At 39.5% G+C, this 15,336-nt stretch overlaps 1 protein-coding gene across 4 annotated transcripts in view; it reads left to right on the top strand.

Moving 5' to 3' along the window:
• LOC128239075 (neurogenic locus notch homolog protein 1-like) overlaps positions 1-15,336 on the top strand; it is a 72,398-nt gene that overhangs the window by 12,875 nt on the left and 44,187 nt on the right. For 3 of the 4 annotated variants that reach the window (XM_052955524.1, XM_052955525.1, XM_052955526.1), the window contains exons 7-16: positions 923-1,000; positions 4,224-4,367; positions 6,054-6,182; positions 6,683-6,862; positions 11,844-11,978; positions 12,185-12,307; positions 13,379-13,507; positions 13,995-14,123; positions 14,449-14,616; positions 14,875-15,018. In XM_052955524.1, coding sequence (XP_052811484.1) covers positions 923-1,000; positions 4,224-4,367; positions 6,054-6,182; positions 6,683-6,862; positions 11,844-11,978; positions 12,185-12,307; positions 13,379-13,507; positions 13,995-14,123; positions 14,449-14,616; positions 14,875-15,018 — 1,359 coding nt within the window. The remainder of the gene's footprint in view (positions 1-922; positions 1,001-4,223; positions 4,368-6,053; positions 6,183-6,682; positions 6,863-11,843; positions 11,979-12,184; positions 12,308-13,378; positions 13,508-13,994; positions 14,124-14,448; positions 14,617-14,874; positions 15,019-15,336) is intronic. The other variant, XM_052955527.1, reaches the window with a different exon arrangement.

The raw sequence follows: 15,336 nt of genomic DNA on the forward strand, positions 1-15,336 counted from the left end.
CCCTAGATGGGTAGGGCATACAGAAATAGCCTAGATGGATAGTGCATACAGTAATATCCTAGATGGGTAGGGCATACAGTAATATCTTAGATGGATAGTGCATACAGTAATACCCTAGATGGGTAGGGCATACAGTAATATCCTAGATGGATAGTGCATACAGTAATACCCTAGATGGGTAAGGCATACAGAAATAGCCTAGATGGATAGTGCATACAGTAATACCCTAGATGGGTAGGGCATACAGTAATATCCTAGATGGATAGTGCATACAGTAATACCCTAGATGGGTAGGGCATACAGAAATATCCTAGATGGATAGTGCATACAGTAATACCCTAGATGGGTAGGGCATACATTAATTTCCTAGAAGGATAGGGCATACAGTAATACCCTAGATGAATAGTGCATACAATAATAGCCTAGATGGATAGTACATACAGTAATATCCTAGATGGATAGTGCATACAGTAATATCCTAGATGGATAGTGCATACAGAAATAGCCTAGATGGATGGTACATAAAGAAATAACCTATATTGATAGTGCATACAGTAATAGCCTAGATAAAGAATGAATAAAGGAATACTCAAGAGGCATAGTGCATGGTTTTTAAACTGAGATAAGATACTGATCTGTAAATGTTAGGACAGATTTGGCATTCAATATACACTTGGCAGATTTACAAATTGAAATGCATCCAGTGCTATTTGTACATTCAGCTTAAGTGTTAATTCAACGTATTTGCTTACTGGGTGTAAGAAAACGCGAAGTTAAGGCCACGCAATAGAATAATAAAATTATGATTGCGCGAGAACTGATCCAAGACCAAATAAATGATTGCATGTATAAATGTGTTATGTAGCAACTAAGTTAAAGACATGTTGAGTTGTGTATCGTCCATTTCACTTGTCTTTTCCAGATTGCGGTCTTGTACCAACTGACCATGCCGAGTGTTGTACAGTGAATGTTACCACAGACTGCATCAACAAGTACGAAGGTCTGTACCTTGAGCGACTCATACCCATTAACTGTGTTGTTTATATTTTCTGGTGACCTCTGTGCTGGTAAATTGGAGTTTTGAATGTATAAGTAATTTATTAAGAGTGGCTAAAGATTGAAATAAAACATCGTGTTTTTCATTCGTACATGGATGTGATTATTTATTGGCATATGTGTCATGTGTTTATGATATAATCGCTAGCGGATTATAGTGGTTTAGGCTCACACGCCCCTCCCCGTTAAATCGTCCAAGTTTACCTTTTATGTCAATATCCGAGAGAATAAAAGTTATTATATACGCTCAAAATGCAACATTTTGTACTAGAAATTGTTATAAAATCCCCGAGCCCCCGTGCAAGTATTTTATGCCATATACATTTCGGGGAGGGCGCAAGTCAAAAAGTTACGCCCCCTCTTATGTCAATTCCTGGATCGGACCCTGGTGACGATCTTAATAACATTTTGTCGGAATGATATTTTCTCCTTATCAAACCATAACATGTACTTTCGGTTATGAAAAAAAATGGTTTATATAATTTGTTTGCTTTTTTCTGTAGAGAAAGCAGTACTGTCCAAAATAAATATGGAAGGGATTATCCGCCAATTAATGCATGCTGCTTAATGACATTTCTCATTTTAAATTGCAAGTGCTTTCGTCTAAATGCAGGTGCCTTCGTGCAATTGCTTCGTGCCTATTTGTTATTGACAAACGCATTTGTCTATGTTTACAACTTTAAGTTGCCTTCACTTTTTTGCTTAGTGTTTACGTATTTATAAACTGTAATAAGACCATTGAAAGCTAAATTAATATTCATCAATAGCAGTATGCATTTGTCAATAAGCATATAGACGATAGACGAATGCATTTAGAAGTTAACTTTTTATTTCAATATCGGAGACAAAAAGTAATAAAATGCACCCAAAATGCACCATTTCGGACTAGAAATTGTTAAAATTATCTTGGGGAGTACCCCCAAACACCCCTGCCAACACCTTAAACCAAAAAAATGGTTCTGAGGGAGGGAAGCATGTCAAAAAAGTTGCGCCCATAAGTTATGCCCCCTCTGAAGTCAGATCCTGGAAGATATTGCCTGACACATAAGCCCGGTGAAAATCTGAAGTGTGACTTTCGTAATTGCAGTTTGATTGCAGCTCCCCACGCCTAAAGCTATTCACCAAAACTTTGACTGCCCTCAATGTCAAACAACCATTTATAACCCTAGCAACTAAAGTCCAACATATAACAGAGTAACAATGTCATGGTAATAATATGAGTTTCTAAATTGAATAACCAAATCACCTCTTGAGTATAAAACTCGATTCTATTCTGACATGGTCCTTGCATTTATTGCCAGTCTTAATTATATTTTGAACATCTCAATATGTATTTATACACAAAGGGGTTTAGTAACAATTAGTAATTAGTAACAATTAGAAAAAAGCAAAATCAAATAAGGTTGATGACCGTGTGTGTAGTAAGTTAATACAGTCAAGTTAAAGCTGCACTCTCAAATATTGACAGTAATGCCATTTCTTAAATATTTTTTCCCAGATTCAGCTTATTTTGGCGTCAATGCCATCAATTCAGTCATATAAGATAACTTGCAATAGAACCATCACAATTGTTTAGAATATTCCCCCCCCAAAATTTTTTTTTCTTAAAGCGTTATTAACACTTCTATCCATAAAACATAATTTTCTAACATAAAATTGAAAATCTGCGATCTGATTTTACGTCAGCAGTCTAATATCACTGGTTTCCAGATATGTATGCAAGAATTGGCTAATTCCAAGACAAAAAAATAAACTGTCAAAACGGTCAATCTGTGAGAGTGCAGCTTTAAGACAGTGAAACCCACAACTTTTTTGTACGAAATGTACATGTTTCTGTCTAGGGCATGAACACTGAAAAATAAATTTTAGATGCTTTCATGACTGGATCACACAGGGAAGGCAGAAATATATGCCTCTCTCAAGATATGGTGTAGTAAGTAACACACTTGTAACACAAAAGTAACCATGGTGTAACGGGTTTTATATTGTATTCAAACAAATTAGTTGAATTTTTTATACATATTTTGTACAATTATCTCATAAATGTAGTAAGAATTACACCAAACTTTAAGTATCCAGATATTTCTCTTTTTTGTACTAAAGTTGTGTTAATGTTGTATGCTTGGTATGATACCAGTAAAACAGCTCCTGCACGAAAACTGTTGGCTGCTACCGTAGCAAAAGTCGTGAGAGTGCTTTCCCGTGAATTAAAAGGGTACCAGCATTTGGTTTCCGTTCCCATTTAATATTGCTGTTGCTGGATACCAATACTGGTTCCCCTTTAATTCCATTCATTCAGTTGCGTTCGTCTAGATGCATTCGTCTATAGGAATGACGTCACCATTACGTCATATGTACTTCCGTTGTGTGGAAAATTCTCAATAAAAAAAAAATGTTCTTATGATTGATAGACATGTTTTCACATGCTCAATACACTGTCAATCAAAACTATAATTATTCCTGAAACTTTTATACCTTAAGTATCTATTCTTGCTTGATTTATCATTTAGAGTAGAGATTAAAGCATAAACCGCTGCCCTATAGTTGAAAGGTCATTTTGGAAGATCTGTCATGGCGGACGGTGCAATTTTTAGAGTTTGTTTTTCAAGTGGAGTGATTTTTCTTAGGAATAACTTGACCCCCCTTTTTATTGGCTTAAAGGGTAATTTAAAGCTTGTATATTAAGAATATATGTGGTTATCATAGCCTGCATTCGCTCGAAATGCCTTTAAATGTTGTCTAAAAATTATAATTTTACATTGAATTACATAGGGAATAACAATGGTGGTGTGTAACCTATATGCTTATTGGCAAATGCATACTGCTATGTTTGATTGATGTATAATTAAGTAATTAAGTAAGCTTATATATAAATATTATTAGTAATGATATTAGAAGTTTAATTGTACTCTTGTATTCTAATTAGTACACAATAGTCAATTAAAAGTAAAAACTTGACATCTGTCATATATCGTTTAGACGTAGACACTAAGCAATAACATGAAGGAAACTAAAAGTTGTACACATAGACCAATGCCACCTGTCGATGGTTAAACCACCTGAGTGGAAGAGAGTCAGCTTTACCTATCATGACCATCATGCCCTGATATATATATGATTCATGGAGGAGCTTGGTGTTACCTTACAATGACAATGTTTTCTTCTAGGTCTAAGTATCCCGAGTTTCCACGCGTGTTACGGGAAGTCCTCCTGCGAGAACCAGGCGGTCTGGGCGCCCATCACCTGTGAGCCGCCGGGACTCTTCCCGTCCCTGAGCAACTACATGATCATTGACTACTACTGTCTCCCGTGTGAGTAATCGGCAATTTTCGGCAAGCTTGAACGCATTTTGGAGCGTATTAGTTCTTTTTAATCATAAAGACGTTAATAGGACATATTAGAGGTTGCAAACACTGAATGCAAGTGTATATGTGGTCTACGTTCCGATTACTTACATTCATATTTGCACGTGTAAAATGCACATGTCATTAATTTACAACCCACTTGAACATAAGAGAACTCATGATAGTGGTGTTATATGAGAGAGATATTCTCCAAAATAATGGTTATTCCATTTATCTGGCGATAACAAGGCCAGGTACATGTAAAAGTAGTGTTTCGCAACCTCTGCGGACGAGGAGCCGAATCTAAACGACATAGTGTTAAAACTCTTCAACAAATACCGCAGTCGTTTGAGGATATGTGATAAATTTAGGGGCCTTGATTGTTCTCTTGAAAAACACATCTTATTTTGTATATGATATGACCCATATCTATCTATCTACTAATAATAGTTCCTAGAAATACTTATACATGAAATAACGTAGTCCTAGTCATGTGGAGTGTCGGTTTGTTTTGGCCCCAATCAAAATGCACCATAAATGATGATGCATTTCTAGGCAGGGTATAAAACATCGGGTGTGGTTCAAAGCAAGAGCTTCAGTGGGACCCTAAATCAATCGGTGTCACGAGTGCAGAGACTGGTAGCCTAGTGTTGACACCAGGACTTGCATTGGTGACAGCGTTTGAATTATAAAATAGCACAATTGAAAAACCTCTGTAGTGAGTTTAGTTGAAACGTCATGGAAAATTCGGGGTCCCGTTTAGTTTTGGTTTCTGGCATAAAGTATGATGGCATACATGCACTTATGATGGCATGCATGCACTTATGATGGCATAATTGCACTTATGATGGCAAACATGCACTTATGATGGCATGCATGCACTTATGATGGCATGCATGCACTTACGATAACAAACATGCACTTATGATGGCATACATGCACTTATGATGGCATACATGCTTTTATGATGGCATACATGTACTTATGATCGCATACATGCACTTATGATGGCATACATGCACTAATGATGGCATACATGCACTGATGATGGCATGCATACACTTATGATGACATATATGCACTTATGATGGCATACATGCACGTATGATGGCATACATGCACTTATGATGGCATACATGCACTTATGATGGCATATATGCACTTATGATGGCATACATGCACGTATGATGGCATACTTGCATTTATGGTGGCATGCATTCACTTATGATGACATACATGCACTTATTATGGCATGCGTGCACTTATGATGGCAAACATGCACTTATGATGACATGCATGCACTTATGATGACATACATGCACTTATGATGACACCTATGTATGCACTTGGAATAGCATACATGCACTTATGATGACATACATGCACTTATGATGACACACATGCACTTATGATGACACACATGCACTTATGATGACATGCATGCACTTATGATGGTATACATGCACTTATGATGGCATACATGCACTTATGATGGCATACATGCACTTATGATGGCATACAAGCACTTATGATGGCATACATATACGTCTTGAGAATCTCGCCTCATACTGCATATATTCACCATTGACGACCATTTAAAATGATATGTGTAAATGTAGCACATTGATCATACTCTCTTATGTAACCCTGCAGTCGGGCACAATTTCGGTCCGTGCAGTGGTACAGCGGACTGCATGGATCCCGCCGCCGACTGTGACAAGGCTTCCTGTCAGTGTACCCAAGACCACGTTGCCGCGGATATTTTTGACCGGTGCTGGGAAGGTATGTGCCATGTTTCATTTCATAAAAAATAATCCTTTATACGTTATATATCGAAATTAGTTGTCCAGAACTTTATTCTAGCGATGTGAGCTTCTTTGTGATACGCTCATATATTTCAAGAAATGAAGAAATGAAGGGCATCTTAAACAGTTTTCTCAAATATTGTTAGAATGCCGCAGCTGTGTTCATATAATTTCCAGAGCAGTTAAATGTTTGAACGTTAACAACGATAACTTTAAAACGACGTTGTCAATTTTAAATTTTGATGTGTGAAAATAAACGGCATAATAATCAGGTAATTGGTCGGTAGTGAACTATGTTTGGCTTTTCCTTATGCAGAAATGTCAAAGAAAATATCATTACACAGTAATCACACTCCATATTTTTAATGTTATGTTCATTGTCGGACCATTAACCATCTGTTGATCATCAAATATTGATATTCACTTTTCACTATCGTTATGACCCAAAAACTGTTTTGTTTGTATACAAACGCGCAGACGGACATGTGAACGGAGACTGCATGTTTGGCTCAGACACGCCCTGTAAAGGACAGAACACGAAGTGTGACTATGGAAGCAACAAGTGCGTGTGCATCGATACTTACGTCATCGATGACGTCATCATGGAGTGCGTGTGTCCATCGGGCTATCGGGAGGTCAACAGTCGGTGCACCAACGGTATTTATAATACTTGAGACATATTGACGGTAAAGATGATCGTGCACATTTCAAATATTATCTGGAGACAAAAACAACGATATTACATAATTATTTAAATAATTTGAGACTTATTTTGCTTTTTGATATTGTTTTTACCCTTCCATCGCACGGCTGTTTTTGTAAAATGTACTAATATGTGTTTATGTTTTTTTTACACAAGTTTTTAATTTAAGGTATGCAAGAAAAAAGAACAATCATGAGTTTCCAGTCTGTATCGAAACGTCCGACCCTTGGGCACGCTGCGTGGCCGGTTACTCGAAAAGCCTCGTAACCGGCTTACGCGCGTGCCCTCGGATCGGATTTTTTGATCCGGACCTATATCTTTTTTGTCCTATATGAGTTGTCCTCTATCACTCTCCCTTTGTCCATCAATCGTCCTTTATCCATTACTCGTCCTCTTATACTCGTCCTCTATCAATCCCTTGTCCTCTATCTATCACTCGTCCTCTATCACTCGTCATTTATCTATCACTCATCATCTATCACTCGTCCTCTATCCACCCCTCGTCCTCTATCTATCATTCGTCCTCTATCACTCTTCCTCTATCCATCCCTCGTCCTCTATCTATCACTCGTTCTCTATCACTCGTCCTCTATCCATCACTCGTCCTCTACCACTCTCATCCTCTATCCAACCCGCGTCCTCTATCTATCACTCGTCCTCTATCTATCACTCGTCATCTATCCATCTCTCGTCCTCTATCCATCACTCGTCCTCTATCACTCTCATCCTCTATCCACCCCTCGTCCTCTATCTATCACTCGTCCTCTATCCATCACTCGTCCTCTATCCATCACTCGTTCTCTATCACCCCCGTCCTCTATCACTCTCGTCCTCCATGCATCACTCGTCCATTATCACTCTCGTCCTCCACTCCTATCACTCGTCCTCTATCACTCGTCCTCTATCACTCGTCATTTATATATCACTCGTCCTCTATATATCACCTGTCCGCTATCACTCGTCCTCTATCACCCTCGTCCTCTATCACTCTCGTCCTCTATGCATCACTCGTCCATTATCACTCTCGTCCTCTATCCATCACTCGTCCTCTATCACTCGTCCTCTATCCATCACTCGTTCTCTATCACTCGTCCTCTATCACTTGTCTTATATCCATCACTCACCCTCTATCACTCATTCTCTATCTATCACTCGTCCTTTATCATCACTCGTATTCTATCACTCGTCCTCTATCCATCACTCGTCCTTTATCACTCGTCTTCTATTACTCGTCCTCTATCACCCGCCCTCTCTCACCACTCGTCCTCTATCACTCGTTCTCTATCCATCACTTCTTCCCTATCTATCACTCGTCCTCTATCCATCACTCGTCCTCCATCACTCGTTCTCTATCTCTCACTCGTCCTCTAACACTCGTCCTCTATTACTCGTGCTCTAACCATAAATCGTTCTCTATTACTCGTCCTCTTTTACTCGTCCTTTATTATTCGTCCTCTATTACTCGTCCTCTATCACTCGTCCTCTATCCATCACTCGTCATCTATCACTCGTTCTCTATTACTCATTCTCTACTATCTATCACTCGTCATACATCACTTGTCCTCTATCACTCGTCCTCTATCCATAAACCGTTCTCTATCACTTGTCCTCTATCACTCGTCGTCCTCTATCTATCACTCGTCCTCTATCACTCGTCCTCTATCCATCACTCGTCCTCTATCACTCTCATCCTCTATCCATCACTCATCCTCTATCACTCTCATCCTCTATCCATCCCACATCCTCTATCCATCCCTCGTCCTCTATCCATCCCTCGTCCTCTATCCATCACTCGTCCTCTATCACTCGTCCTCTATCCATCACTCGTTCTCTATCACTCGTCCTCTATCACTTGTCGTATATCCATCACTCACCCTCTATCACTATCATCCTCTATCCATCACTCGTCCTCTATCACTCTCATCATCTATCCATCCCTCATCCTCTATCCATCCCTCGTCCTCTATCCATCCCTCGTCCTCTATCACTCGTCCTTTATCACTCGTCCTCTATCACTCTCATCCTCTATCCATCCCTCGTCCTCTATTACTCGTCCTCCATCGCTCGTCCTCTATCACTCTCAGCCTCTATCCATCACTGGTCCACTGTCTATCACTCGTCCTCTATCACTCGTCCTCTATCCATCCCTCGTCCTCTATCTATCACTCGTCTTCTATCACTCGTCATTTATATATCACTCGTCCTCTATATATCACCTGTCCGCTATCACTCGTCCTCTATCCATCACTCGTCCTCTATCACCCTCGTCCTCTATGCATCACTCATCCATTATCACTCTCGTCCTCTATCCATCACTCGTCCTCTATCACTCGTCCTCTATCCATCACTCGTTCTCTATCACTCGTCCTCTTTCACTTGTCTTATATCCATCACTCACCCTCTATCACTCATTCTCTATCTATCACTCGTCCTTTATCACTCGTCCTCTATCACTCATCACTCGTATTCTATCACTCGTCCTCTATCCATCACTCGTCCTCTATCACTCGTCCTCTATTACTCGTCCTCTATCACTCGCCCTCTCTCACCACTCGTCCTCTATCACTCGTCCTCTATCCATCACTTGTTCCCTATCTATCACTCGTCCCCTATCCATCACTCGTCCTCCATCACTCGTTCTCTATCTCTCACTCGTCCTCTATCACTCGTCCTCTATTACTCGTGCTCTAACCATAAATCGTTCTCTATCACTCGTCCTCTATCACTCGTCCTTTATTATTCGTCCTCTATTACTCGTCCTCTATCATTCGTCCTCTATCCATCACTCGTCATTTATCACTCGTTCTCTATTACTCATTCTCTACTATCTATCACTCGTCATACATCACTTGTTCTCTATCACTCGTCCTCTATCCATAAACCGTTCTCTATCACTCGTCCTCTATCACTCGTCGTCCTCTATCTATCACTCGTCCTCTATCACTCGTCCTCTATCCATAAACCGTTCTCTATCACTCGTCCTCTATCACTCGTCCTATATCACTCGTCCTCTATCACTCGTCCTCTATTACTCGTCCTCTATCCATAAACCGTTTTTATCACTCGTCCTCTATCACTCGTCCTCTATTACTCGTCCTCTATTACTCGTCCTCTATCACTCGTCCTCTATCCATAAACCTTTCTCTATTACTCGTCCTCTATCACTCGTCCTCTATCACTCGTCCTCTATCACTCGTCCTCTATCCATCACTTGTTCCCTATCTATCACTCGTCCTCTATCCATCACTCGTCCTCCATCACTCGTTCTCTATCTCTCACTCGTCCTCTATCACTCGTCCTCTATTACTCGTGCTCTAACCATAAATCGTTCTCTATCACTCGTCCTCTATCACTCGTCCTTTATTATTCGTCCTCTATTACTCGTCCTCTATCATTCGTCCTCTATCCATCACTCGTCATTTATCACTCGTTCTCTATTACTCATTCTCTACTATCTATCACTCGTCATACATCACTTGTTCTCTATCACTCGTCCTCTATCCATAAACCGTTCTCTATCACTCGTCCTCTATCACTCGTCGTCCTCTATCTATCACTCGTCCTCTATCACTCGTCCTCTATCCATAAACCGTTCTCTATCACTCGTCCTCTATCACTCATCCTATATCACTCGTCCTCTATCACTCGTCCTCTATTACTCGTCCTCTATCCATAAACCGTTCTCTATCACTCGTCCTCTATCACTCGTCCTCTATTACTCGTCCTCTATTACTCGTCCTCTATCACTCGTCCTCTATCCATAAACCGTTCTCTATCACTCGTCCTCTATCACTCGTCCTCTATCACTCGTCCTCTATCACTCTATCGTTCTTTAAAACTCGTCCTCTATCACTCGTCCTCTATCCATAAACCGTTCTCTATCACTCGTCCTCTATCACTCGTCCTCTATTACTCGTCCTCTATTACTCGTCCTCTATCACTCGTCCTCTATCCATAAACCGTTCTCTATCACTCGTCCTCTACCACTCGTCCTCTATCACTCGTCCTCTATCACTCGTCCTCTATTACTCGTCCTCTATCACTCATCCTCTATCACACGTCCTCTACCCATAAACCGTTCTCTATCACTCGTCCTCTATCACTCGTCCTCTATCACTCGTCCTCTTATACTCGTCCTCTTTTACTCGTCCTATATCCATCACCTTATCTTCCGTTATTCCATTTCCATTACCGCTGCTTAACCAACATTCCCCGATTAATGATCATTATATCGGTATCCCTTTGCCGTTTTCTTTCCTATCCCGGATTAAGACTTCTCGCACCATCCCCTTCTGACCTCTCTTTCTACGCCTTTGGTTGTTTGGCCTTCCTCAATACATACCCTTCTGACAACTCGTTCACCACTCTGTGTTCCTTCTTCACTAGCCGTCTCCTCTATTTCCTGTTCTTTCCCCCATTCTCGTTGTCAATTCTTTCTTCCACTTGACTCACTTCTCTTACCTTATCATTCCCCGCGCTCTCCCCCGTCATCTCCGTACATAATGTCATTTTGACAAAAATATTCGCTTCCTTAGTTTTTCTTTCCTTCAGTGCTGTGTTCTCTCACATTAACTAGCGTTCACTTAACACCTCATTATCCTTCCGATTTCTATTTTCCTAGTATAAACTAATGATTTCTCGTTCTGGCTTGTTCGACAAAATCTTAAGCATATATCATGTATGCGTGCTAGCGTGTTAGTCGGACGCCAACACGCCAGAAGTGCAATTACATGTGATATTACGACACATATAGCGTCTGTCGCGTTGGTCTTCACTCTCTCTCTCTCTCTCTCTCTCTCTCTCTCTCTCCCTCCCTCCCTCCCTCCCTCCCTCTCATTATTATTCACTCAGTTCCCACAATATTCTGCTTTTATTTTCTTTCATATACTTGTTTTCATTCATGTGTATCGGGCAACCAATGTTTAACCATTACAGATGGTATGCCTGGCGGCTTCTGCAACTCCTCGGTACCGTGCATTGTTGAAGGGTCTGTGTGCAATTCTGTCACGAGCACGTGTGAATGTGATGCAAGTCAGAACTTGACTCTACATGACGGGGAATGTATTCCAGGTAATTTTAAGACATGCTTCAAAACTATTTTTTCTTTGAGATTTCCGTATATTTTTTTAGATTCGTCGAGGAAAGTCTTGTTACACGGTTATAACTAACAACGTCTCTTTACGCTACGGATGGTTTTTAAATGTAGTATATATGAACAAGGAGTGTAGGTTAGGCTAGAAAGGTCCTACAGTTTGCCTCAAATGAAAACATTTCAGCCGGAAACCTGCACGGCTATTGCGACACTCATACTGTCTGTGTGGATCCAAACACGGAATGTCGGGACAACACATGCGTATGTAGCGCAGGATTCAGCGACATTCAGGGAGAATGCTTACAAGGTAGAATGTGTTGGAATTGGTAGATAATAATAATACATACCACTTCAATAAAACAGTTGAAAACAGACTACAAAATGATTACATGAATTTACCTGTATTATTATGCACCAGTCAATTGTAACCACGTCCCCCCCGCCCCCAGGTCCGGGGTATACCGGGGATAGCCAGGGAAATGGGCCGTGTTTTTAAATTCATGGTGGCCCCGCAGTGCCGGTGAATGCGGTGGTTTTGACTTCGCGCAAAATATAGCGGGGAATGGGACTTCGGGTGCGGGGTCCCTCGGGTGCGGGGGCATTTGGCGGGGATTTTACCATCAGTTCGTCCCCGTAGGGCGGGGATTCTACCCGGGCTTGGCTGGACCGAAAGTCAAAGTCCCCGCTATTCCCCGGACTTGGAGGAGAGGCGTGGTTACAATTGACTGGTGCATTACTAATAGCATTTAGTAACTATTATCAGTTGAATGTTGTTCATCTGTACTACATCGTAAACACTTTTTGAAATATGTTGATAATTATTGAAATTCAGAACACAAAAAAAACAGCACACTAACGTTCATAATAGTGCCAGTACTCGTCTGTATTTAATGTACATGTATACCTGCCTTATTGCATGACCACATCTTAGTTTCTCTGGCTAGATCGTTTGTTTTTCTCCTCTCAATGCTACAAAAGTACAAAAGAGCAACCATGCACTGGATGATCTAGCTTACAACTGTCTTATTTAACAGGTATCATCATCATCATCATCATCATCATCATCATCATCATCATCATCACCTTTTCGTCGTAAATATGATATAAAAGTATGATTTGTCTTGCAAACCTCTGAGCGTTTCATGATCAATAAAGTTTAATATACAGCCACTTAGCCATTACAACTTCTTTGTATTTCACTATAAGCTTTACAAGTTTAGTTGATTTTTTAGATCTGACGTTCAATTATAAAATACGCGATAGCAAAACATCTGTCAAGCATGTCTTGGAATTAGCTTGTTAAAGATACTCAGTTCTTAGTGTTCATCTACTATATGTGTATCTGTAAGTTAAATTTGTCGTGATATAAACCCACAAGACGGTATGCCTGGTGGCAGCTGTCTCGCGAACAAGCAGTGTACCCTCAACACCACACGATGCAGCTACCTGACGGGTTTGTGTGAATGTGTCGGCAATTTCACGGCCGTCGGCGGAATATGTGTTGAAGGTAAATTTTAGACCGTCTTTGGTGAGATTTAGAACCTCATTTATACTTACTTATAAATTGTTTTTCTCACGTTGAACTAGATAAATTTTAAACAGCACACCCTTATTACTTGAAGTGTTCTCTCCCATTATACGTTTATATCCTTGTTCTTTTATCCTAGATTGACATGTTAATCTTCAATCCTCTTACTTACATCTGCGCCTTTATCTTCTTTAAAAGCTAGAATTTTCTACCAATATGTTTCGAATGTAAATACATGGTATGTTATATATCTGTCATGTTTGTTATCTCTGAGGTGTTTAACATTTCCTTATTTAATAATCTTGAACTTCCGTTTTGTAAGGTATTTTATCTTCGTATGGAACTAAAACTACAACAGTAAACATATTTCACTGACGGACATAGGATACACACGTTACGTTTGTCATTATCAAGGCATATGTATAGCAATAGTCACTAGAAGATTAATACAAAGCTTTATTTGTAGATGGCTACCCCATGGGTCGCTGTAGTAATACTGGCGTCACTCCATGTAGAGATGCTAATACTGAATGTAGAAATGGGACGTGTGTTTGCGTAGAAAATCATACGTATATCAATGGAAGATGCATTCTAGGTATCGCTTTAATACATTATGATTTATTATTAAGAGGACAAATTTGAATAAAAACATTCACATTTCAGAAGAACCTAGCCGTTTGGTACAGAATTACTTCCTTTTCAGACACTAAACATAAACAAAAGCAATGTTTCATGATAGGAACATGTATGGAGACTTTTATAGACATTATTAAATACATACAACCTTTATGGCCCTTCAAATATACGTACCTTACGTAAAGCTAAACATGTTATTAACTACAATTTTTATATTGACATATGATTGTATTGTTGTTTAAATAAACTAAAATTAGCGTTTCAATGTTCTTGAAACCTGTTAGATGGTACAGAAGATGGATTTTGTGATAATAATGGCGGTTGCAGCGATTTCAAAATCCATTGCAACTCGGCATCTGGCCTCTGTGTATGCAGGGACGAATATATCAACACAGATGGCGACTGTTCTTGTCCTGGTGGCTTCAGAGATGGGAACGGAGGCTGTGTCCCTGGTGCTTATATTACATAAAACTTTATGATATGCTAAATCATATCAAGGCGCGGATCATATTTAACATTACAATGTTTCCAAAAACGTGATTGGAAACATCATTTCAAAATCTAATGCTAAACGAAAAAGTTAATTTCAAAAGAGCTTTTAAAAGACATTGCAACAAGGAAAGATATTTCAACGATACCTTTGAAAGAAATTGGTCTACATGTCCTTCTGTTGTTTTTATCTTTATCATGTATGTAATTTGTTACGTTAGAATCCCCGGATGGAACGTTAGGCGGTTTTTGTAACGCGACAACAGAATGTTTTGAAGCACATACCAAATGTGACGTCATCAGCGGTGTATGCATCTGTGATGACGTCAACAATTATACGGAATATAATGGCACCTGTGTGCCAGGTACTTGTTCTGTTCAGTTATTGTTAGATTTGTAGTATTAAAAATAAATTAAAATATATTGCCGAGAGTCAAATTTAATAAATCATCACGTGAACAATAAAAGCATTTCAAATGTTTACATATTTTCTTTTTTAAACATTTATATTTATCATTATATGTATTCGTTTATTTTTTACAGCATTTTAATGACATTCTTTTTTACAACCGATTTGTCTCTAAATTTGAGAATTTTTCTCTACAATAGTGAAGTATGTAGCAAATATGCATGCTTTATGTTGAAATAAGAATGCTTTTTCTCTTCTTTCACCCCTGTACACT

Source organism: Mya arenaria, chromosome 6 (genome assembly GCF_026914265.1).
Source record: "Mya arenaria isolate MELC-2E11 chromosome 6, ASM2691426v1".
NCBI lineage: Eukaryota > Metazoa > Mollusca > Bivalvia > Myida > Myidae > Mya > Mya arenaria.